The sequence below is a fragment of the Pleurodeles waltl genome, chromosome 5 (assembly GCF_031143425.1).
Source record: "Pleurodeles waltl isolate 20211129_DDA chromosome 5, aPleWal1.hap1.20221129, whole genome shotgun sequence".
Lineage (NCBI taxonomy): Eukaryota > Metazoa > Chordata > Amphibia > Caudata > Salamandridae > Pleurodeles > Pleurodeles waltl.
The window spans coordinates 764,279,621-764,303,746 of NC_090444.1; the positions used below are offsets into that span (position 1 = coordinate 764,279,621).

The window sequence follows — 24,126 nt, forward strand, 5'->3', positions numbered from 1 at the left end:
CATGGCTGAGATTTCAGCGCAGATGTTCTGTTACTAGATATTCAGCACTTGAATGTATATACACAAGGAATTATAGTGTCCCTTGGATATTTGTTTTAAATAAAGTGCCTAATCTTAGACTCAAAGGTACTACGTCAAAACTTTTAACTGAGGAAAGATGTAGCAAAAAGGTGAGGGAGGAATGAGTGCGCCTGCTGTTCTCTGTCCCAATAATCATTGGCGAATGTCCCACACAAAGGTCTGAGTGTCCAAAAGTTGTATGGGGTAACACTGTACCCCACGGTTAATAATAATAGGGGCTTTGATAAATCATGGGTGCAACCCTGAGGGGCTCCTAAGAAATTGGGAAATACCTGCGGAAACTATACTTCTGCTATCAATTTCCCCAGTTATTCCTAATTTCTCTCCTATCCTCAGTACTTCACCCAGAGATTCCCACTCCTTTTAGTAAGATGTGTCTTCAAGTTAAAATGGTCAGAGTCGCACAGCTTTAAGAGAGATCTCGTAATTCAGATGGGACCGGTAAGTCCTATTACTAGCCTCAACTTAAAATAAAAGGCAGCTCAAAATGAAAGCCAATTTGCACAATATAATTTCTGTCCCTCTTAAAGGCGCTATCAACTTCAAACTTTTCTAAGTGTGAAATCAAATTATTCACAAGCATTTTTGATTGTTTCTCTTTTTTTGTTATCCCTCGTTTACATCAGCCAAGTGGAGCATCCTCTCTTCGTTTTTCTTTTCAAAGATAGCAAAACATAAACGCAAGCAACGTACAATCCGCAATGTGGTTTGTGAAGAAAGTAAGCACAAGGCTATGGCTTTCATTTACAAAATCATCAGAACCAGCTCTGCTACTAAACCTGCGGAAAAGCGCACCATCTCGGTGGGTCTTGGGACGTCGGCAGGCCACCACCAGCCTGAAGAATAATTATTGTAAAAAAGCAAAAACAGGACAGCAGGCCTTGTCAATCCGTGCACCCAGAGTCTCAATCAACACCCACTAACTATAAAAAACACCTCAAGGCTTCTCCAATTTAGGAAAGAGTTGATGGCTCACCTCTTTAAAGACAGCTGCATCAAAATGCAGTAACAATCGATTAACCAGCCATCTCGGCTCTCACTCGCTGTGTTCTTGCCTTTCACCTTGCACAGTGCTCTGCTGCCTTTTCGGCTAGGTAAACTTATACGATTTTTCACATATATGCATACAACATGAGCCACTATGCGAAATTATCACAGAAGAAACTCAAACATCTCAGGAGAAAAATGAATAGGTCTTGCTTACCTATCTGGTCTTCTGGGATAAAGGATTCGATGGGAGGGTCAAGTTCGGAACTCTGCGCCAAGTAGTTTTTCACTTGGGTCATGAATTGCCGCACAGTCTGAAGCATATCTGTGACTGAGACGTGACACTCCTTGTTTTCCTGCAAAAAGCTGATGTAGTCCTGCACCAGTGATCCAAAGTATGTCCGTTTGTCCCGCGAAAGCTCCGCAATCCTCTTCACCATCTTGTTCTCTGGGGTCATCAAAGAGCTGAAGACACCACTCATTTTGCGTAGCTGCGTCTTCACGATTTTTGGAAATCCGAACGAGCTAGTCCGCTTCTTCCTGGGCTTCAGGGGAGGCGCCATGCTCTCCTGGTCGCTCTCGAAGCTGTCCCCATCGTAGTCGTAGAACGGGATGGTCCGGTCCAGATCCAGAGAGTCAGACGAAGACGTAGATATGCTCAAGTCACTTAGCCTCTGTATGTTGATTTGCGCTTCTGGCTGGGTGATGACCGTTTGTGGACTACTGGCCATAACTGGGGAGGCTTGAGCAGGAACTCTCGCGGTCTGTAGCCGAAGGGCGGCGTTAGGGCAAGCCAGAGGCTCTGATGTGGTCCTAGCAGTCACTTCCCACTCTATGAACACGGGCTGCTTCTTTCGACGTGGTGGGGGAACTGGAACCGGCTTTTTCGCCGGGGGATCGCTGGTCCCGTGCAGCTGGAGGCTCTCTATTTCTGGCATGCCTGCTGTCTCCTCCTTCACGGCTCTGCACAGCTGCGGGCTCGCGAGCGCACCGCCGAGAGAAGGCGGAGGGGGTCTCGGAGGAGGAGAGCGAGGCCTGCTGGTGCCATTCACCTCTGAAGCCCGCTTGCCCTGCCTCTTCGCGCTTCCCCCGGTGTCTTGGTTGTGCACTTCTATGAAGAGAGGATTAATGAAACACAGAGCTCCGTTGGTCTGGCTGCACTCCAGCTCCGAGGGCGTCCTGGTCCTGATAGAATGTACTCCATTTATATGCGGCACATGACGCGAGCCCCTGCTTACAAAGTCTGAGGGGAGAGGCTTCGGAGGAGGAGGTGGTTTGTTATGAACGGGAGACTGCCAAAAACCTGAAAAACAAGCCAAAAAGAACAAGAAATTGTTAAGTACCAGGCACAGAACTCTGACACACACTCCTTCCCTCCCGCCGGAAAAAAAATAGACAAAAACAACGGGCCTTTTCTCACCAGTTGTGGTTTCCCCCGTACAATAGACTTCCTATATTCTACCGGAAGATCCAGTAAAAAAATTAAATAACCTAATAATTAGAATGTTCTTTTCTAAAAGTAAACTTTAAAAAGTTGGGCAGAGCTTGCTTTTATTTCTACCAGTGTCAGCTAAACCTTATTCCTTTATAGTTGTGTTCATTAGAGGGTGAAATGCAGTAGGGAGAGCGCAGGTCCCCGAGTCCTGTCTCAGAATCTCTTGAAGTTAGCAGGTTTGAACCCGTCTCCTCGACCCGCCCATTACATGTGCCGCCAAGTTCATCATCTGCTAATGTTTTTCCTCTAGATGGCGGCGCTGGGCGTGCAGATGTGGATGTGCGGTGAGCGGGCCTTACACAACTCCTGGTTTTAAAGGCTCAGCATAAATCCAAAAGCGACACTGAGTGAACTTTACGAGACTGAAAAGGACGAATTGGGAAATATCTCTTGTTTTGAGTTTTCATCTGAGAGGAAACTGAGAACAGACTGTTCTTCATCTCATGCTTTCATCTCGGGACCCCAGAGGCACCTCGCCTTCTCTCCATTAGTACAGATTATTAGAAACACTAGAATCACCGTGAGGAAAATGTCCTTGCCACTGACACCAAGGACTTTCTGTGAGGTGCGCGGACTGCTGATAACATACAACAGACGGCTTACAGTGGAGGTCAACTGATGCCCTTAGTCAGTTATGAGGAACAACAGTGCAGTTAATAAAGTCATAAGATATGGGCCATTTACGTGGTGTACAAAACAAATATAATGTATCCCAACTCATAGGTAAATTAGTTTGTAGTACTTATAAGGATAACATTCCAACATTGTCTAAATAGGAGCTAATGAGCTCCTTGCGAGCCCACACACAATACTCACTTTTTGACATACCTAAACAGAAAAGAATGAAATAATACACATTATTATGTCCTTGGTCAGCCTCGTAGTGCTTTTATCAGCAAGAGGTAGTTAACTCACAATTTATTTGTGGCTTTGTTACCTCTGGGGATTCAAGGACGAAGTATGACAAATATATTAAAATCTGAATGAAATAGTTAAATTCCGCTTGGTTCTGAATGATTTTACTGGGTGTCTGACACAAAATGGTGTTCCTCCCACAATTTTTAAATGGGAGAGGTCCTATGATATATTTATAGATACTTCATCGCAGGAAAAAAGGATCAACTCCTGCATACAATTTTTGCATTGCAAGATCTCCATTTCCAAACACAGAACAGCAGATCTCAAAAAGTGGAGCTAGTTCAGTGGACATAAAAAACACACATGTAGGTATCATACCGACCCCGTACAGCTTAAGTTAGAGTCACGGATTAAAATAACATAGCAAAGGGGAAGCATTTACTGTCCAAAGGGGTCACTCGTGTTTCTGCGAGTTTGGTTGCATGGTGTGACTAGGGTGACCACCAGGCAAGAAGGCAAATTCTGGACAGTAGCAGTAAAAATTCAGGACAAAGAGTCAAAGATAAAAATTCAGGACAAAAGGCCATTTTACAGACATATCTGAGAACGTCGCACAATTATAAAATAGACAGCTGTCAGAAGTGCAAGCTAAAATAGGTTTATGTTTTTCGTTTATTGCATACTGGAGTGTCGAGCAAAATTCACACATAGCTAGATGTATTGGAAGATTAAAAAACTAGCAAAGATAATTACACCAAGCAGAATTTGACAGCCCACAAAAGGGGTAGTTTTCTCAATTCTACCCCTCTCGGCTCACCTAACTCTAGCTTCGTACCTGACAGGGCCAGTTTTACTGTTGTGGCGGCCGGCATGACAATCTTTGGTGATGCCACACCTCTACCCCCAAAAGACCAACTTCTCCACAGATTCCCTTAACACCACCCTCCAATGGAGTCCCTCATCTCTACGCAAACCCTCTCATGTGTATGTAATTTACTTTATAACACTGCTTATTGCAGGTACATAGGGTAGGGTGTGGTTGTGCATTAGAACACACACATATTATACAGAGACAATGACGCAGTGTGTAAGTCAATGTGTAGGAAGTCTTACTCAAGAAAATGATAGCTGCAAGGTATAGGAGTCACAGGTCATCCATACTGGTAGGCATTATATGTTAAGCGTGCCTGGTCTGGAGAAATACAGACTCAGGATTTAAAATATAAACAGTGGTTGGGGTTTGTTTTTACTAATAAGTATTCATTATTGTCCCCAAAGAACCCTGTTTAGCAACCCTAGAATAACGAAGGATTGGAGGTAAGCAACTGCTAGTAACAAAATAAACTATGTGACAACAGCAGTCTATCTACATAAAAATGTGTTTCATCTGCATGTTACACCTTGTGCTTCCATGAGCTACATTATTTCCCTGTACTGCTTAGACGCTGTGGCACATAGACTCGGAAGTCTATGAATTTTATTTCAAAATGTAAATCCCACACCCAAGGTACTGCCCCCCTGGTGCAATGCTAGAGCCCCTGAATAATAGCAGAATGACCCACCATAAACCAGGGCAGGTGGAGGCACAACACATGCTGAGACTGGCCCATTGTCATTCTGTATGTGACCAGCAGCCACAGACAGAAATTACAATGAGCAGGTTGATCATCAGCACGAGGTCGGGAAAGGCTACTCTTGTGCACAGCAAAGGAGTCTGAGCTTCTCCAATAGGGAGTTCTGCAGAACTCAAAGGTTTCTGCAGGGGAGCAGCACAGCTTGCTACAATCCCAAAAAATACGGACAAAGGGCTTCCTTACTAGGGATCATCAAGAGCAACGTACGTGAAGCCCAAATTACGGATGGTTTGTGAAATGTACTGATGCTCATAGTGTATCATTACAAAATAATGAATAAAGCTTTATGAAAGGGAAATTATGGTTCTATGGCTCCCTAATCAAAACAGAAAATACTTTTTTTATCAATACAAAAGCTATAAAAATTCTACCTATCAAGCTTAGTGCCTACTTCAGCAGTGGCCAGAATACTTCAGGTGCATGGCTCGGACTATCTCTGTTCTCAACATTCTAGCTCCTAAAGTTCAAACAGCTGGACCGCTGCTCATACCAAGTGTGCTCTTAGTTTGGCACCCGTCCTTTGGTCATAGCTTGCATTTAGGCCTTTTACCCAGACCCTTCACGTCTAACAACAACTTGTCATGCCCTTCAACCATGATCAGTATGCTCTGTGCAGGCCCTGGCCTTTGGCTAGGCAAAGAAATGTATATCCCTCAAATTATTAAATCATGCCTAGTGACTGCAGGCCGGGCTTCAGGGTCAATGTTCAACACTGCTTTCCTCGCATTCTACTCTAGTCATGCTTTCCTATGCCCAGTATATGTAAAGTGCTAGTCCTGAGCACAATCCCCAAAAGTAGCTTCCACACTGTTATCTGTGATACCAAGTTCAGGATTATAAGTAGTTGACTTGGGGATAGGAAATACAGTTGAACTTGTGAATTTCAGTTTTTTGTATGTTGTCAAAAAGAACAGACAACAGCCCGAAGTGCAACCCCAGGCCAAGTTCTCCCTGAACCAGAAACAAGCATCCTGGGACCAGTTTTGGGGTGTAAACCCTCATTAGCCATGCTAACTTGAAACTGGTAGCATAGCGAGCACGGGACCCATGTCTTGGTATACCCTTCCCACTTAGGGCAACAAATGCAAAAAGAACAGATGATGGGTGGATTGCAGACTGTTAGGTTGAGGCAGAGGGGAGGGACACACTGACAGCCTTAGGGGATGCTCAGGATCTCACCTACCCTGTCATGAAGGAGGCCTTACTTACCAGGTATGGTCTCACCCCTGAGCAGTACAAGGAGAAGTTTAGATCCTACAAGAGAAAGGAATCCCAAACATGGTTGGAATGTGTTGATTCTTTTTGCAGGTCACTGGATGGTTGGGTGAAGGGCAGTAAGGTAAACACGTATGAGGGGCTTTACAATTTAATTGCTTGGGAGCACTTGTACAGTTTATGTTTTCCAGAGCTGCGCCAGCACCTCATTGACAGCAAGCTGACTGACCCCAGGAAGCTTGCACAGGAAGCGGACCGCTGGGAGAGCACCAGGGTCCAAAAGAGGTATGGGGGAGACCACGCCAAGGGTGGGCAGGGTCCCTCTCAGAAGAAGGGGGGGGTAAGGGCAAACAGGGGGAGTTCTCTAAAGGGCCCCAAACTGATTCCCAGGGTAAGGATTCCCAACCCCCCAGTGAAAAGAAGCCATGGTTGTCCAAAGGGAAGCCAGTGGCAGGTGGTCCCCCACGTAAGTGCTATGCATGTGACCAGGTGGGTCATGTGAGGAGGGACCCCAAATGCCCCAGAAGTACACCGGCACCCACTGGTGCACCGTCCCAGGGTTTGGCCAGTGTAGCGCTTGGGGAGGAGTTGGTTTCAGGTGGGTGGGAACCAGCAGAAATGACCCTTGTCTCACTAGGGGACAGTGAGATGGTCCAGAGAAACCTAGTGCCTGATAACACTAAGAAGTACAGGCAATGGGTGACCATCAATGGACAGAGGGTAGAGGCTCTGAGAGACACAGGAGCCAGTGTGACTACAGTGAGGAGTCACCTGGTGTCTGAAGAGCAGATTGATCCCCGGGTACTTCACCAAGTAGTTGCGGTAGACAACTCTGAGCGCCTCTGCAGAGTGGCGCAGGTTCCCTTTGAATGGGGGGGGGGGTCTCAGGTTCCTGGAAAGTAGCTGTGAGTCCAACCATGCCTGTTGATTGTTTGCTAGGTAACGACCTGGAGGATTCCCCTTGGAAGGAGGTGGAACACAGGTCTCACTTGGAGATGTTGGGTCTGCCTGGGTGGGTATGCGTATCCACCCGGTCTATGGCAGCCAATCAGGGTAGTCAAGAGCCCCTGGAGCCTGAAACAGTGGCCCAGGGGACCGCCAAGAAGAGGAAGGGCAGGGGGCGCGGGAAACCGGCTCCAGAAGTTCCCACGGTCCGGGAGGAGGCAGAGCCTGAGGGTGATGCCCCGGAGCCTACAGGGGAACAGGTGGCTGAACTGGGGGAGGTCCCTGAGCTGTCACAGTGGCAGCAGGAAGGGGGACCCACCAGGGAAGCATTCTGCACAGCGCAGAAGGAGTGCCCTACTCTTGAGGGGCTGCGGCAGCAGGCTGCAGCCCAGGCGGCTGGCGAGGCGCCAGGTACTCACCTGATTTACTGGGAGGATGGCCTCCTGTATAGTGAGCCTAAGGTTCCTGAGCCTGGGTCAGCTCGTATGCTGGTGGTACCCCAGTGCTTCAGGGCCTTCCTACTGGGTTTGGCTCATGATGTGCCTTTGGCAGGACATCTAGGGCAGGACAAGACCTATAAGAGGCTTGTCTCCCACTTTTACTGGCCCTTGATGCACAAGCAGTCAGCTGCTTATTGTAGGTCTTGTCAGACTTGTCAGGCAAGTGGCAAGAGTGGGGGGAAATGCAAAGCTCCCCTCCAACCTTTACCTGTAGTCAGTACTCCCTTTGAAAGGGTAGGAATTGACATTGTGGGGCCTCTGGATCCCAAGACAGCCATGGGCAACAGGTTCATCCTGGTCTTGGTGGACCATGCCACGCGGTACCCAGAAGCCATTCCTCTAAGGACGGTCACTGCCCCCGTGGTGGGACGTGCCTTAATGGGGGTTTTTACCCGCATGGGGTTCCCCAAGGAGGTGGTATCTGATAGAGGTACAAACTTCATATCCACTTATATGAAGTCTCTGTGGAAGGTGTGTGGGGTAACCTACAAGTTCACCACCCCTTACCACCCCCAAAGTAATGGTCTGGTTGAGAGATTCAACCGCACCTTGAAAGGCATGATTCAGGGCCTGTCAGAGCCCTTGAGGCGTAAGTGGGACGTCCTCTTGCCATGCCTTCTGTTCGCTTACAGGGAGGTGCCTCAAAAGGGACTTGGCTTTAGCCCCTTTGAGCTCATCTATGGCCACCCTGTGAGGAGACCGCTCAGGCTGGTGAAGGAGGCTTTGGAGAAAGCTCCTAGTAAACCACCCCAGGATGTATTTAGCTACATGCTGGCACTAAGAAACCAGACTGCCCGCTTCAGGAGTCTCGCTCAGGAGAACCTGGAAGCAAGCCAGGAGGATATGAAACGGTGGTACGACCAGAATGCCACTCTGGTTGAGTTTCAGCCTGGACAAAAAGTGTGGGTCATGGCACCAGTGGAGCCTAGGGCTCTCCAAGATAAGTGGACTGGGCCTTTTGAGGTGGTGGAAAGAAAGAGCGAGGTCACCTATCTGGTAGACTTGCAATCCCCCAGGAACCCTTTGAGGGTCCTACATGTCAACCGCCTCAAACCACACTTTGAGCGAACTGAGCTATCCATGCTCCTAGCGACAGATGACGGGGTGGAGGAAGAGAGTGAGCCTCTTCCTGACCTCCTGTCTGCAGGAGAGAAAGATGGGTCTGTGGAGGGAGTGATCCTCTCCCCCTCCCTGACTGAGGAACAGCAGAGGGACTGTCGCCACGTGCTGGGACAGTTCGCCTCGCTGTTTTCCCTGATCCCAGGAGTCACTCACCTGTGCACACATGATGTGGACACTGGGGACAGTACACCTGTTAAACATAAGGTTTACAGGGTGACTGACAGGGTCAGGGCTTGCATTAAGGAGGAAGTCTCCAAAATGTTAACCCTAGGGGTTATTGAGCGCTCCAGCAGTCCTTGGGCCAGCCCAGTGGTCTTGGTCCCAAAGGCTGCTGCTCCTGGTGCCACTCCAGAACTTAGGTTCTGTGTGGACTACCGGGGTCTCAATGCGGTCAGCAAGACTGACGCACACCCCATCCCCCGAGCTGATGAGCTCATTGATCGGTTAGGAGCTGCCAAGTACCTCAGTACGTTTGATTTAACATCTGGGTACTGGCAGATTGCCTTAACTGAGGGGGCAAAGGAGAGGTCAGCATTCTCTACCCCAGATGGGCACTTCCACTTCAATGTGATGCCCTTTGGGATGAAGAACGCCCCTGCCACCTTTCAGAGGTTGGTCAACCAGGTGTTGGCAGGACTGGATGAGTTCAGTGCCGCCTACCTGGATGACATTGCTGTGTTTAGTTCCACATGGGAGGAACACCTGCAACACCTCTGGAGAGTGTTAGAGGCCCTGCAGAAGGCAGGCCTCACTATTAAGGCGAGCAAGTGCCAAATAGGGCAGGGTTCTGTGGTGTACTTAGGACACCAGGTGGGGTGTGGCCAGGTGGCACCCCTACAGCCTAAGATTGATACGATTCTGGCTTGGGAGCCTCCCAAGACCCAGACTGAAGTGAGAGCCTTTTTAGGTCTCACAGGATATTACCGGAGGTTTGTTAAGGGATATGGTACTATTGTTACCCCCTTAACTGAGTTGACTTCCAAGAAGCAACCCAAGAAAGTGATCTGGACAGAGGCTTGCCAGAACGCTTTTGATGCCCTGAAGGCTGCCATGTGCACAGCACCTGTGCTGCAGGCACCTGACTACTTCAAGGAGTTTGTTGTGCAAACAGACGCCTCAGAGCATGGTATTGGAGCAGTACTCTCACAGCTTAATGAAGAGGGCCTAGATCAACCCGTAGCCTTCATTAGCAGGAGGTTACTACCCAGGGAACGTAGGTGGAGTGCCATAGAACGCGAAGCGTTTGCTGTGGTCTGGGCACTGAAGAAGCTAAGACCCTACTTGTTTGGGACTCACTTCCGAGTTCAGACCGACCACAGGCCCCTCAGATGGTTAATGCAGATGAGGGGTGAGAATCCAAAACTGTTGAGGTGGTCCATTTCCTTACAGGGGATGGACTTTACGGTGGAACATCGTCCTGGTACAGAGCACGCCAATGCTGATGGTCTGTCCAGGTTCTTCCGCCTTAGTGATGAGAACTCCCATGAGGTTGGGTAGTTGCTCCCCACTTTTAGCTGGGGGGGACACGTGTTAGACTTTTCATCCTTGGCGTGGTCTCCCTTAACGTTTTGCCTCTGTTCCCCAGGTTGTTGATGTGTGCTGGACTCTGATTTTATTGTGTTTGTTACTCTGGGCACTTTACCACTGCTAACCAGTGCTAAAGTGCAAGTGCTCCTGTTTAAAATATGTACGTAATTGGTTCTCCATGATTGGCATATTTGTTTTACTGTTAAGTCCCTAGTAAAGTGCACTAGAGGTGCCCAGGGCCTGTAAATCAAATGCTACTAGTGGGCCTGCAGCACTGGTTGTGCCACCCACATAAGTAGCTCTGTAATCATGTCTCAGACCTGCCACTGCAGTGTCTGTGTGTGTATTTTTACACTGTAAATTCGACTTGGCAAGTGTACCCACTTGCCAGGCCTAAACCTTCCCTTTTCTTACATGTAAGGCACCCCTAAGGTAGGCCCTAGGTAGCCCCAAGGGCAGGGTGCAGTGTATGGATAAGGTAGGACATATAGTAATGTGGTTTATATGTCCTGACAGTGAAATACTGCTAAATTCGTTTTTCACTGTTGCAAGGACTGTCTCTCTCATAGGATAATATGGGGGCTACCTTTAAATATGATTAAAGCGTAGATTCCCCTAGAGAGTAGATGGACATGTGGAGTTTGGGGTCCCTGAGCTCACAATTTAAAAATACATCTTTTAGTAAAGTTGATTTTAAGATTGTGCGTTTGAAAATGCCACTTTTAGAAAGTGAGCATTTTCTTGCTTAAACCATTCTGTGACTCTGCCTTGTTTGTGGATTCCCTGTCTGGGTCAGTTGACAGTTGGGTTGTTTTTCACCTCACACCAGACAGTGACACAAAGGGAGCTGGGGTGTAACCTGCATTTCCTGATTAGCCATCTCTGCTAGGAGGGAGGGGTGGAGTGGTCACTCTCATCTGAAAGGACTGTGCCTGCCTCTAACAATGCCGGCTCCAACCCCCTGGTGTGTGTCTGAGGCCTTGCCTGGGCAAGGCAGGATTTCACAAGTAGGTGTGAGTCCCCTTTGAAGAAAGGTGACTTCAAAGACTAAAATGGGTATAAGAAGGGCACCCAAATCTACAGACTTTAGAAACACTTCTGGAATCAAGAGGAACCTCTGCCTGGAGAAGAGCTGTTAGCTGAGGAGGAAGTGCTGCCCTGCCTGTGACTGTGCTTTGTGGAGCTTTCCTGCAGTGCTGCTTCTGCCAGAGTAAGAGGGCAAAGACTGGACTTTGTGTGCCTTCCATCTTGAGAAGAAATCTCCAAGGGCTTGATCTAGAGCTTGCCTCCTGTTGTTTGAAGTCTCAGGGACAGCAAAGACTTCTCTCTGCCAGCACCTGGAGCCTCTGGAGAGACTCCTACTCTGCCCTGTGGTGCCCATCCAGTCCTGGGACCCTGAAAGGAGAAGCTGGCAGCCTAAAGACAAGAAAATCCACGCACAGAGCGCCGTTCAGGGAAAAGATCGACGCGAATCCGATCGGCGGCTGAAAAACGACACGCCGCCAGCTCCGCGGCTGAGAAACGACACTCGCAGGAAACGCGACCGAAGAATCGACGCACGGAGCAGGAGAAACGACGTGCAGCATCGCTGACGGAGGCTGGGAGATCGCAACCTGCGCGGCTGGATCGTCAACTCATCGTGCGGCTGGATTTTTGACTCGAGTACCGCCGTGCGGAGTTATTTTCGACGCACGCCCGCCCGTGCGGGGTTATTTTTGACGCACACTAGGTACATTTTCACTCTAGCAGCGCTAGTGTGTTTTTAAAACTACTTAAAGACTCTTTTTGATTTTTAATTAATAACTTGACTTGTGTATGGTGGATTTTTGTCGTTTTGGTCTTGTTTTGTTTAGATAAATATTTCCTATTTTTCTAAACCTGTGTTGTGTCATTTTGTAGTGTTTTCATTGAGTTACTGTGTGTGTTGGTACAAATACTTTACGCCTAGCACTCTGAGGTTAAGCCTACTGCTCTGCCAAGCTATCAAGGGGGTAAGCAGGGGTTAGCTGAGGGTGATTCTCTTTTACCCTGACTAGAGTGAGGGTCTTTGCTTGAACAGGGGGTAACCTGACTGTCAACCAAGGACCCCATTTCTAACATTGGTGAGCAGCGGTCGGGATTTGGACTTGTATTTGTGCTTGACATACAGTAATTAAGTGTACACTACTGTTTTGATCTCAGACCACTACGTGACCACATACTACTAGTCTTGTGATTTTTGTTTTTTTCTATTTGGACTGTTTTTGCTCTGCATTCAGTTTCTTTTTTCGCTGATCCGGTGATTGACTTTTCTGGAACTTCATTTGAGAACTTGCTTTTCTGCATTTGGAACTTTGCACTCTTTTAACCTTTTATCATGTCTCTACTTGGAGATGCACCAGTTGAAGCTGTTTTTGACCTGAAGCAATTGGATAGTTATAACAAGGCTCAGCTAAAGCAGTTTTGTAAAAATTTTGGTTGTCCCATTAAGAGCTCTTCCAAGAAGGATGAGCTGAAAAAGGCGCTGAGGGCCTGGGTGACAACCAGAAGCACTGGAGGGCACACTGAGGATGAGGAGGATGAGGATGAGGAGAGAGAGCAATCAGTACAGAATGGTATATTGGGGGGGCCTGTTATTCCCAGGGAAGGAGTCTCTAGGGCAAGTAGCAGTGTATCCTCCAAGGGTCTGACACCTGAAGAGTTACAGGACAGACAGGCAGAGAGGGAGTACCAATTGGAGTTGAAAAAGCTCAGTCTAGAGGTGGAACAGAGAAAGCTGGCAATTGAGGAAAGGAAGTTAGCCATGGCTCATGAGCTCAGTTTAAAAGAGATAGATCAGAGGAGTCAGTCCAGTAGAGATGGTGGCAGCAATCCTACAGTGCAGCCTGAGAGAAGGGTACACATCCCAAAAGACCTTGTGAGGGATTATAAGAGGGATGATGATATCTGCTTGTGGTTCAAGGGTTATGAGTCAGCTCTCCACATGAACCTGGTCCCTGAAGCTCATTGGGGGGCAGCCCTGTGGAAGCATTTTGAGGCAGAGGGGAGGGACACACTGACAGCCTTAGGGGATGCTCAGGATCTCACCTACCCTGTCATGAAGGAGGCCATACTTACCAGGTATGGTCTCACCCCTGAGCAGTACAAGGAGAAGTTTAGATCCTACAAGAGAAAGGAATCCCAAACATGGTTGGAATGTGTTGATTCTTTTTGCAGGTCACTGGATGGTTGGGTGAAGGGCAGTAAGGTAAACACGTATGAGGGGCTTTACAATTTAATTGCTTGGGAACACTTGTACAGTTTATGTTTTCCAGAGCTGCGCCAGCACCTCATTGACAGCAAGCTGACTGACCCCAGGAAGCTTGCACAGGAAGCGGACCGCTGGGAGAGCACCAGGGTCCAAAAGAGGTATGGGGGAGACCACGCCAAGGGTGGGCAGGGTCCCTCTCAGAAGAAAGGGGGGGGTAAGGGCAAACAGGGGGAGTTCTCTAAAGGGCCCCAAACTGATTCCCAGGGTAAGGATTCCCAACCCCCCAGTGAAAAGAAGCCATGGTTGTCCAAAGGGAAGCCAGTGGCAGGTGGTCCCCCACGTAAGTGCTATGCATGTGACCAGGTGGGTCATGTGAGGGGGGACCCCAAATGCCCCAGAAGTACACCGGCACCCACTGGTGCACCGTCCCAGGGTTTGGCCAGTGTAGCGCTTGGGGAGGAGTTGGTTTCAGGTGGGTGGGAACCAGCAGAAATGACCCTTGTCTCACTAGGGGACAGTGAGATGGTCCAGAGAAACCTAGTGCCTGATAACACTAAGAAGTACAGGCAATGGGTGACCATCAATGGACAGAGGGTAGAGGCTCTGAGAGACACAGGAGCCAGTGTGACTACAGTGAGGAGTCACCTGGTGTCTGAAGAGCAGATTGATCCCCGGGTACTTCACCAAGTAGTTGCGGTAGACAACTCTGAGCGCCTCTGCAGAGTGGCGCAGGTTCCCTTTGAATGGGGGGGGGTCTCAGGTTCCTGGAAAGTAGCTGTGAGTCCAACCATGCCTGTTGATTGTTTGCTAGGTAACGACCTGGAGGATTCCCCTTGGAAGGAGGTGGAACACAGGTCTCACTTGGAGATGTTGGGTCTGCCTGGGTGGGTATGCGTATCCACCCGGTCTATGGCAGCCAATCAGGGTAGTCAAGAGCCCCTGGAGCCTGAAACAGTGGCCCAGGGGACCGCCAAGAAGAGGAAGGGCAGGGGGCGCGGGAAACCGGCCCCAGAAGTTCCCACGGCCCGGGAGGAGGCAGAGCCTGAGGGTGATGCCCCGGAGCCTACAGGGGAACAGGTGGCTGAACTGGGGGAGGTCCCTGAGCTGTCACAGTGGCAGCAGGAAGGGGGACCCACCAGGGAAGCATTCTGCACAGCGCAGAAGGAGTGCCCTACTCTTGAGGGGCTGCGGCAGCAGGCTGCAGCCCAGGCGGCTGGCGAGGCGCCAGGTACTCACCTGATTTACTGGGAGGATGGCCTCCTGTATAGTGAGCCTAAGGTTCCTGAGCCTGGGTCAGCTCGTATGCTGGTGGTACCCCAGTGCTTCAGGGCCTTCCTACTGGGTTTGGCTCATGATGTGCCTTTGGCAGGACATCTAGGGCAGGACAAGACCTATAAGAGGCTTGTCTCCCACTTTTACTGGCCCTTGATGCACAAGCAGTCAGCTGCTTATTGTAGGTCTTGTCAGACTTGTCAGGGAAGTGGCAAGAGTGGGGGGAAATGCAAAGCTCCCCTCCAACCTTTACCTGTAGTCAGTACTCCCTTTGAAAGGGTAGGAATTGACATTGTGGGGCCTCTGGATCCCAAGACAGCCATGGGCAACAGGTTCATCCTGGTCTTGGTGGACCATGCCACGCGGTACCCAGAAGCCATTCCTCTAAGGACGGTCACTGCCCCCGTGGTGGGACGTGCCTTAATGGGGGTTTTTACCCGCATGGGGTTCCCCAAGGAGGTGGTATCTGATAGAGGTACAACCTTCATATCCACTTATATGAAGTCTCTGTGGAAGGTGTGTGGGGTAACCTACAAGTTCACCACCCCTTACCACCCCCAAAGTAATGGTCTGGTTGAGAGATTCAACCGCACCTTGAAAGGCATGATTCAGGGCCTGTCAGAGCCCTTGAGGCGTAAGTGGGACGTCCTCTTGCCATGCCTTCTGTTCGCTTACAGGGAGGTGCCTCAAAAGGGACTTGGCTTTAGCCCCTTTGAGCTCATCTATGGCCACCCTGTGAGGGGACCGCTCAGTCTGGTGAAGGAGGCTTTGGAGAAAGCTCCTAGTAAACCACCCCAGGATGTATTTAGCTACATGCTGGCACTAAGAAACCAGACTGCCCGCTTCAGGAGTCTCGCTCAGGAGAACCTGGAAGCAAGCCAGGAGGATATGAAACGGTGGTACGACCAGAATGCCACTCTGGTTGAGTTTCAGCCTGGACAAAAAGTGTGGGTCATGGCACCAGTGGAGCCTAGGGCTCTCCAAGATAAGTGGACTGGGCCTTTTGAGGTGGTGGAAAGAAAGAGCGAGGTCACCTATCTGGTAGACTTGCAATCCCCCAGGAACCCTTTGAGGGTCCTACATGTCAACCGCCTCAAACCACACTTTGAGCGAACTGAGCTATCCATGCTCCTAGCGACAGATGACGGGGTGGAGGAAGAGAGTGAGCCTCTTCCTGACCTCCTGTCTGCAGGAGAGAAAGATGGGTCTGTGGAGGGAGTGATCCTCTCCCCCTCCCTGACTGAGGAACAGCAGAGGGACTGTCGCCACGTGCTGGGACAGTTCGCCTCGCTGTTTTCCCTGATCCCAGGAGTCACACACCTGTGCACACATGATGTGGACACTGGGGACAGTACACCTGTTAAACATAAGGTTTACAGGGTGACTGACAGGGTCAGGGCTTGCATTAAGGAGGAAGTCTCCAAAATGTTAACCCTAGGGGTTATTGAGCGCTCCAGCAGTCCTTGGGCCAGCCCAGTGGTCTTGGTCCCAAAGGCTGCTGCTCCTGGTGCCACTCCAGAACTTAGGTTCTGTGTGGACTACCGGGGTCTCAATGCGGTCAGCAAGACTGACGCACACCCCATCCCCCGAGCTGATGAGCTCATTGATCGGTTAGGAGCTGCCAAGTACCTCAGTACGTTTGATTTAACATCTGGGTACTGGCAGATTGCCTTAACTGAGGGGGCAAAGGAGAGGTCAGCATTCTCTACCCCAGATGGGCACTTCCACTTCAATGTGATGCCCTTTGGGATGAAGAACGCCCCTGCCACCTTTCAGAGGTTGGTCAACCAGGTGTTGGCAGGACTGGATGAGTTCAGTGCCGCCTACCTGGATGACATTGCTGTGTTTAGTTCCACATGGGAGGAACACCTGCAACACCTCTGGAGAGTGTTAGAGGCCCTGCAGAAGGCAGGCCTCACTATTAAGGCGAGCAAGTGCCAAATAGGGCAGGGTTCTGTGGTGTACTTAGGACACCAGGTGGGGAGTGGCCAGGTGGCACCCCTACAGCCTAAGATTGATACGATTCTGGCTTGGGAGCCTCCCAAGACCCAGACTGAAGTGAGAGCCTTTTTAGGTCTCACAGGATATTACCGGAGGTTTGTTAAGGGATATGGTACTATTGTTACCCCCTTAACTGAGTTGACTTCCAAGAAGCAACCCAAGAAAGTGATCTGGACAGAGGCTTGCCAGAACGCTTTTGATGCCCTGAAGGCTGCCATGTGCACAGCACCTGTGCTGCAGGCACCTGACTACTCCAAGGAGTTTGTTGTGCAAACAGACGCCTCAGAGCATGGTATTGGAGCAGTACTCTCACAGCTTAATGAAGAGGGCCTAGATCAACCCGTAGCCTTCATTAGCAGGAGGTTACTACCCAGGGAACGTAGGTGGAGTGCCATAGAACGCGAAGCGTTTGCTGTGGTCTGGGCACTGAAGAAGCTAAGACCCTACTTGTTTGGGACTCACTTCCGAGTTCAGACCGACCACAGGCCCCTCAGATGGTTAATGCAGATGAGGGGTGAGAATCCAAAACTGTTGAGGTGGTCCATTTCCTTACAGGGGATGGACTTTACGGTGGAACATCGTCCTGGTACAGAGCACGCCAATGCTGATGGTCTGTCCAGGTTCTTCCGCCTTAGTGATGAGAACTCCCATGAGGTTGGGTAGTTGCTCCCCACTTTTAGCTGGGGGGGACACGTGTTAGACTTTTCATCCTTGGCGTGGTCTCCCTTAACGTTTTGCCTCTGTTCCCCAGGTTGTTGATGTGTGCTGGACTCTGATTTTATTGTGTTTGTTACTCTGGGCACTTTACCACTGCTAACCAGTGCTAAAGTGCAAGTGCTCCTGTTTAAAATATGTACGTAATTGGTTCTCCATGATTGGCATATTTGTTTTACTGTTAAGTCCCTAGTAAAGTGCACTAGAGGTGCCCAGGGCCTGTAAATCAAATGCTACTAGTGGGCCTGCAGCACTGGTTGTGCCACCCACATAAGTAGCTCTGTAATCATGTCTCAGACCTGCCACTGCAGTGTCTGTGTGTGTATTTTTACACTGTAAATTCGACTTGGCAAGTGTACCCACTTGCCAGGCCTAAACCTTCCCTTTTCTTACATGTAAGGCACCCCTAAGGTAGGCCCTAGGTAGCCCCAAGGGCAGGGTGCAGTGTATGGATAAGGTAGGACATATAGTAATGTGGTTTATATGTCCTGACAGTGAAATACTGCTAAATTTGTTTTTCACTGTTGCAAGGACTGTCTCTCTCATAGGATAATATGGGGGCTACCTTTAAATATGATTAAAGCGTAGATTCCCCTAGAGAGTAGATGGACATGTGGAGTTTGGGGTCCCTGAGCTCACAATTTAAAAATACATCTTTTAGTAAAGTTGATTTTAAGATTGTGCGTTTGAAAATGCCACTTTTAGAAAGTGAGCATTTTCTTGCTTAAACCATTCTGTGACTCTGCCTTGTTTGTGGATTCCCTGTCTGGGTCAGTTGACAGTTGGGTTGTTTTTCACCTCACACCAGACAGTGACACAAAGGGAGCTGGGGTGTAACCTGCATTTCCTGATTAGCCATCTCTGCTAGGAGGGAGGGGTGGAGTGGTCACTCTCATCTGAAAGGACTGTGCCTGCCTCTAACAATGCCGGCTCCAACCCCCTGGTGTGTGTCTGAGGCCTTGCCTGGGCAAGGCAGGATTTCACAAGTAGGTGTGAGTCCCCTTTGAAGAAAGGTGACTTCAAAGACTAAAATGGGTATAAGAAGGGCACCCAAATCTACAGACTTTAGAAACACTTCTGGAATCAAGAGGAACCTCTGCCTGGAGAAGAGCTGTTAGCTGAGGAGGAAGTGCTGCCCTGCCTGTGACTGTGCTTTGTGGAGCTTTCCTGCAGTGCTGCTTCTGCCAGAGTAAGAGGGCAAAGACTGGACTTTGTGTGCCTTCCATCTTGAGAAGAAATCTCCAAGGGCTTGATCTAGAGCTTGCCTCCTGTTGTTTGAAGTCTCAGGGACAGCAAAGACTTCTCTCTGCCAGCACCTGGAGCCTCTGGAGAGACTCCTACTCTGCCCTGTGGTGCCCATCCAGTCCTGGGACCCTGAAAGGAGAAGCTGGCAGCCTAAAGACAAGAAAATCCACGCACAGAGCGCCGTTCAGGGAAAAGATCGACGCAAATCCGATCGGCGGCTGAAAAACGACACGCCGCCAGCTCCGCGGCTGAGAAACGACACTCGCAGGAAACGCGACCGAAGAATCGACGCACGGAGCAGGAGAAACGACGTGCAGCATCGCTGACGGAGGCTGGGAGATCGCAACCTGCGCGGCTGGATCGTCAACTCATCGTGCGGCTGGATTTTTGACTCGAGTACCGCCGTGCGGAGTTATTTTCGACGCACGCCCGCCCGTGCGGGGTTATTTTTGACGCACACTAGGTACATTTTCACTCTAGCAGCGCTAGTGTGTTTTTAAAACTACTTAAAGACTCTTTTTGATTTTTAATTAATAACTTGACTTGTGTATGGTGGATTTTTGTCGTTTTGGTCTTGTTTTGTTTAGATAAATATTTCCTATTTTTCTAAACCTGTGTTGTGTCATTTTGTAGTGTTTTCATTGAGTTACTGTGTGTGTTGATACAAATACTTTACGCCTAGCACTCTGAGGTTAAGCCTACTGCTCTGCCAAGCTATCAAGGGGGTAAGCAGGGGTTAGCTGAGGGTGATTCTCTTTTACCCTGACTAGAGTGAGGGTCTTTGCTTGAACAGGGGGTAACCTGACTGTCAACCAAGGACCCCATTTCTAACATTGGTGAGCAGCGGTCGGGATTTGGACTTGTATTTGTGCTTGACATACAGTAATTAAGTGTACACTACTGTTTTGATCTCAGACCACTACGTGACCACATACTACTAGTCTTGTGATTTTTGTTTTTTTCTATTTGGACTGTTTTTGCTCTGCATTCAGTTTCTTTTTTCGCTGATCCGGTGATTGACTTTTCTGGAACTTCATTTGAGAACTTGCTTTTCTGCATTTGGAACTTTGCACTCTTTTAACCTTTTATCATGTCTCTACTTGGAGATGCACCAGTTGAAGCTGTTTTTGACCTGAAGCAATTGGATAGTTATAACAAGGCTCAGCTAAAGCAGTTTTGTAAAAATTTTGGTTGTCCCATTAAGAGCTCTTCCAAGAAGGATGAGCTGAAAAAGGCGCTGAGGGCCTGGGTGACAACCAGAAGCACTGGAGGGCACACTGAGGATGAGGAGGATGAGGATGAGGAGAGAGAGCAATCAGTACAGAATGGTATATTGGGGGGGCCTGTTATTCCCAGGGAAGGAGTCTCTAGGGCAAGTAGCAGTGTATCCTCCAAGGGTCTGACACCTGAAGAGTTACAGGACAGACAGGCAGAGAGGGAGTACCAATTGGAGTTGAAAAAGCTCAGTCTAGAGGTGGAACAGAGAAAGCTGGCCATTGAGGAAAGGAAGTTAGCCATGGCTCATGAGCTCAGTTTAAAAGAGATAGATCAGAGGAGTCAGTCCAGTAGAGATGGTGGCAGCAATCCTACAGTGCAGCCTGAGAGAAGGGTACACATCCCAAAAGACCTTGTGAGGGATTATAAGAGGGATGATGATATCTGCTTGTGGTTCAAGGGTTATGAGTCAGCTCTCCACATGAACCTGGTCCCTGAAGCTCATTGGGGGGCAGCCCTGTGGAAGCATTTTGAGGCAGAGGGGAGGGACACACTGACAGCCTTAGGGGATGCTCAGGATCTCACCTACCCTGTCATGAAGGAGGCCTTACTTACCAGGTATGGTCTCACCCCTGAGCAGTACAAGGAGAAGTTTAGATCCTACAAGAGAAAGGAATCCCAAACATGGTTGGAATGTGTTGATTCTTTTTGCAGGTCACTGGATGGTTGGGTGAAGGGCAGTAAGGTAAACACGTATGAGGGGCTTTACAATTTAATTGCTTGGGAGCACTTGTACAGTTTATGTTTTCCAGAGCTGCGCCAGCACCTCATTGACAGCAAGCTGACTGACCCCAGGAAGCTTGCACAGGAAGCGGACCGCTGGGAGAGCACCAGGGTCCAAAAGAGGTATGGGGGAGACCACGCCAAGGGTGGGCAGGGTCCCTCTCAGAAGAAAGGGGGGGGTAAGGGCAAACAGGGGGAGTTCTCTAAAGGGCCCCAAACTGATTCCCAGGGTAAGGATTCCCAACCCCCCAGTGAAAAGAAGCCATGGTTGTCCAAAGGGAAGCCAGTGGCAGGTGGTCCCCCACGTAAGTGCTATGCATGTGACCAGGTGGGTCATGTGAGGGGGGACCCCAAATGCCCCAGAAGTACACCGGCACCCACTGGTGCACCGTCCCAGGGTTTGGCCAGTGTAGCGCTTGGGGAGGAGTTGGTTTCAGGTGGGTGGGAACCAGCAGAAATGACCCTTGTCTCACTAGGGGACAGTGAGATGGTCCAGAGAAACCTAGTGCCTGATAACACTAAGAAGTACAGGCAATGGGTGACCATCAATGGACAGAGGGTAGAGGCTCTGAGAGACACAGGAGCCAGTGTGACTACAGTGAGGAGTCACCTGGTGTCTGAAGAGCAGATTGATCCCCGGGTACTTCACCAAGTAGTTGTGGTAGACAACTCTGAGCGCCTCTGCAGAGTGGCGCAGGTTCCCTTTGAATGGGGGGGGGTCTCAGGTTCCTGGAAAGTAGCTGTGAGTCCAACCATGCCTGTTGATTGTTTGCTAGGTAACGACCTGGAGGATTCCCCTTGGAAGGAGGTGGAACACAGGTCTCACTTGGAGATGTTGGGTCTGCCTGGGTGGGTATGCGTATCCACCCGGTCTATGGCAGCCAATCAGGGTAGTCAAGAGCCCCTGGAGCCTGAAACAGTGGCCCAGGGGACCGCCAAGAAGAGGAAGGGCAGGGGGCGCGGGAAACCGGCCCCAGAAGTTCCCACGGCCCGGGAGGAGGCAGAGCCTGAGGGTGATGCCCCGGAGCCTACAGGGGAACAGGTGGCTGAACTGGGGGAGGTCCCTGAGCTGTCACAGTGGCAGCAGGAAGGGGGACCCACCAGGGAAGCATTCTGCACAGCGCAGAAGGAGTGCCCTACTCTTGAGGGGCTGCGGCAGCAGGCTGCAGCCCAGGCGGCTGGCGAGGCGCCAGGTACTCACCTGATTTACTGGGAGGATGGCCTCCTGTATAGTGAGCCTAAGGTTCCTGAGCCTGTGTCAGCTCGTATGCTGGTGGTACCCCAGTGCTTCAGGGCCTTCCTACTGGGTTTGGCTCATGATGTGCCTTTGGCAGGACATCTAGGGCAGGACAAGACCTATAAGAGGCTTGTCTCCCACTTTTACTGGCCCTTGATGCACAAGCAGTCAGCTGCTTATTGTAGGTCTTGTCAGACTTGTCAGGGAAGTGGCAAGAGTGGGGGGAAATGCAAAGCTCCCCTCCAACCTTTACCTGTAGTCAGTACTCCCTTTGAAAGGGTAGGAATTGACATTGTGGGGCCTCTGGATCCCAAGACAGCCATGGGCAACAGGTTCATCCTGGTCTTGGTGGACCATGCCACGCGGTACCCAGAAGCCATTCCTCTAAGGACGGTCACTGCCCCCGTGGTGGGACGTGCCTTAATGGGGGTTTTTACCCGCATGGGGTTCCCCAAGGAGGTGGTATCTGATAGAGGTACAAACTTCATATCCACTTATATGAAGTCTCTGTGGAAGGTGTGTGGGGTAACCTACAAGTTCACCACCCCTTACCACCCCCAAAGTAATGGTCTGGTTGAGAGATTCAACCGCACCTTGAAAGGCATGATTCAGGGCCTGTCAGAGCCCTTGAGGCGTAAGTGGGACGTCCTCTTGCCATGCCTTCTGTTCGCTTACATGGAGGTGCCTCAAAAGGGACTTGGCTTTAGCCCCTTTGAGCTCATCTATGGCCACCCTGTGAGGGGACCGCTCAGTCTGGTGAAGGAGGCTTTGGAGAAAGCTCCTAGTAAACCACCCCAGGATGTATTTAGCTACATGCTGGCACTAAGAAACCAGACTGCCCGCTTCAGGAGTCTCGCTCAGGAGAACCTGGAAGCAAGCCAGGAGGATATGAAACGGTGGTACGACCAGAATGCCACTCTGGTTGAGTTTCAGCCTGGACAAAAAGTGTGGGTCATGGCACCAGTGGAGCCTAGGGCTCTCCAAGATAAGTGGACTGGGCCTTTTGAGGTGGTGGAAAGAAAGAGCGAGGTCACCTATCTGGTAGACTTGCAATCCCCCAGGAACCCTTTGAGGGTCCTACATGTCAACCGCCTCAAACCACACTTTGAGCGAACTGAGCTATCCATGCTCCTAGCGACAGATGACGGGGTGGAGGAAGAGAGTGAGCCTCTTCCTGACCTCCTGTCTGCAGGAGAGAAAGATGGGTCTGTGGAGGGAGTGATCCTCTCCCCCTCCCTGACTGAGGAACAGCAGAGGGACTGTCGCCACGTGCTGGGACAGTTCGCCTCGCTGTTTTCCCTGATCCCAGGAGTCACACACCTGTGCACACATGATGTGGACACTGGGGACAGTACACCTGTTAAACATAAGGTTTACAGGGTGACTGACAGGGTCAGGGCTTGCATTAAGGAGGAAGTCTCCAAAATGTTAACCCTAGGGGTTATTGAGCGCTCCAGCAGTCCTTGGGCCAGCCCAGTGGTCTTGGTCCCAAAGGCTGCTGCTCCTGGTGCCACTCCAGAACTTAGGTTCTGTGTGGACTACCGGGGTCTCAATGCGGTCAGCAAGACTGACGCACACCCCATCCCCCGAGCTGATGAGCTCATTGATCGGTTAGGAGCTGCCAAGTACCTCAGTACGTTTGATTTAACATCTGGGTACTGGCAGATTGCCTTAACTGAGGGGGCAAAGGAGAGGTCAGCATTCTCTACCCCAGATGGGCACTTCCACTTCAATGTGATGCCCTTTGGGATGAAGAACGCCCCTGCCACCTTTCAGAGGTTGGTCAACCAGGTGTTGGCAGGACTGGATGAGTTCAGTGCCGCCTACCTGGATGACATTGCTGTGTTTAGTTCCACATGGGAGGAACACCTGCAACACCTCTGGAGAGTGTTAGAGGCCCTGCAGAAGGCAGGCCTCACTATTAAGGCGAGCAAGTGCCAAATAGGGCAGGGTTCTGTGGTGTACTTAGGACACCAGGTGGGGAGTGGCCAGGTGGCACCCCTACAGCCTAAGATTGATACGATTCTGGCTTGGGAGCCTCCCAAGACCCAGACTGAAGTGAGAGC

At 50.1% G+C, this 24,126-nt stretch overlaps 1 protein-coding gene across 1 annotated transcript in view; it reads right to left on the bottom strand.

Annotated features, from left to right (window-relative positions):
• RIN2 (Ras and Rab interactor 2) overlaps window positions 1-24,126 on the bottom strand; it is a 708,247-nt gene that overhangs the window by 32,924 nt on the left and 651,197 nt on the right. The window contains exon 12 of the mRNA XM_069234726.1: window positions 1,286-2,371. Within this exon, the coding sequence (XP_069090827.1) occupies window positions 1,286-2,371 (1,086 nt within the window). The remainder of the gene's footprint in view (window positions 1-1,285; window positions 2,372-24,126) is intronic.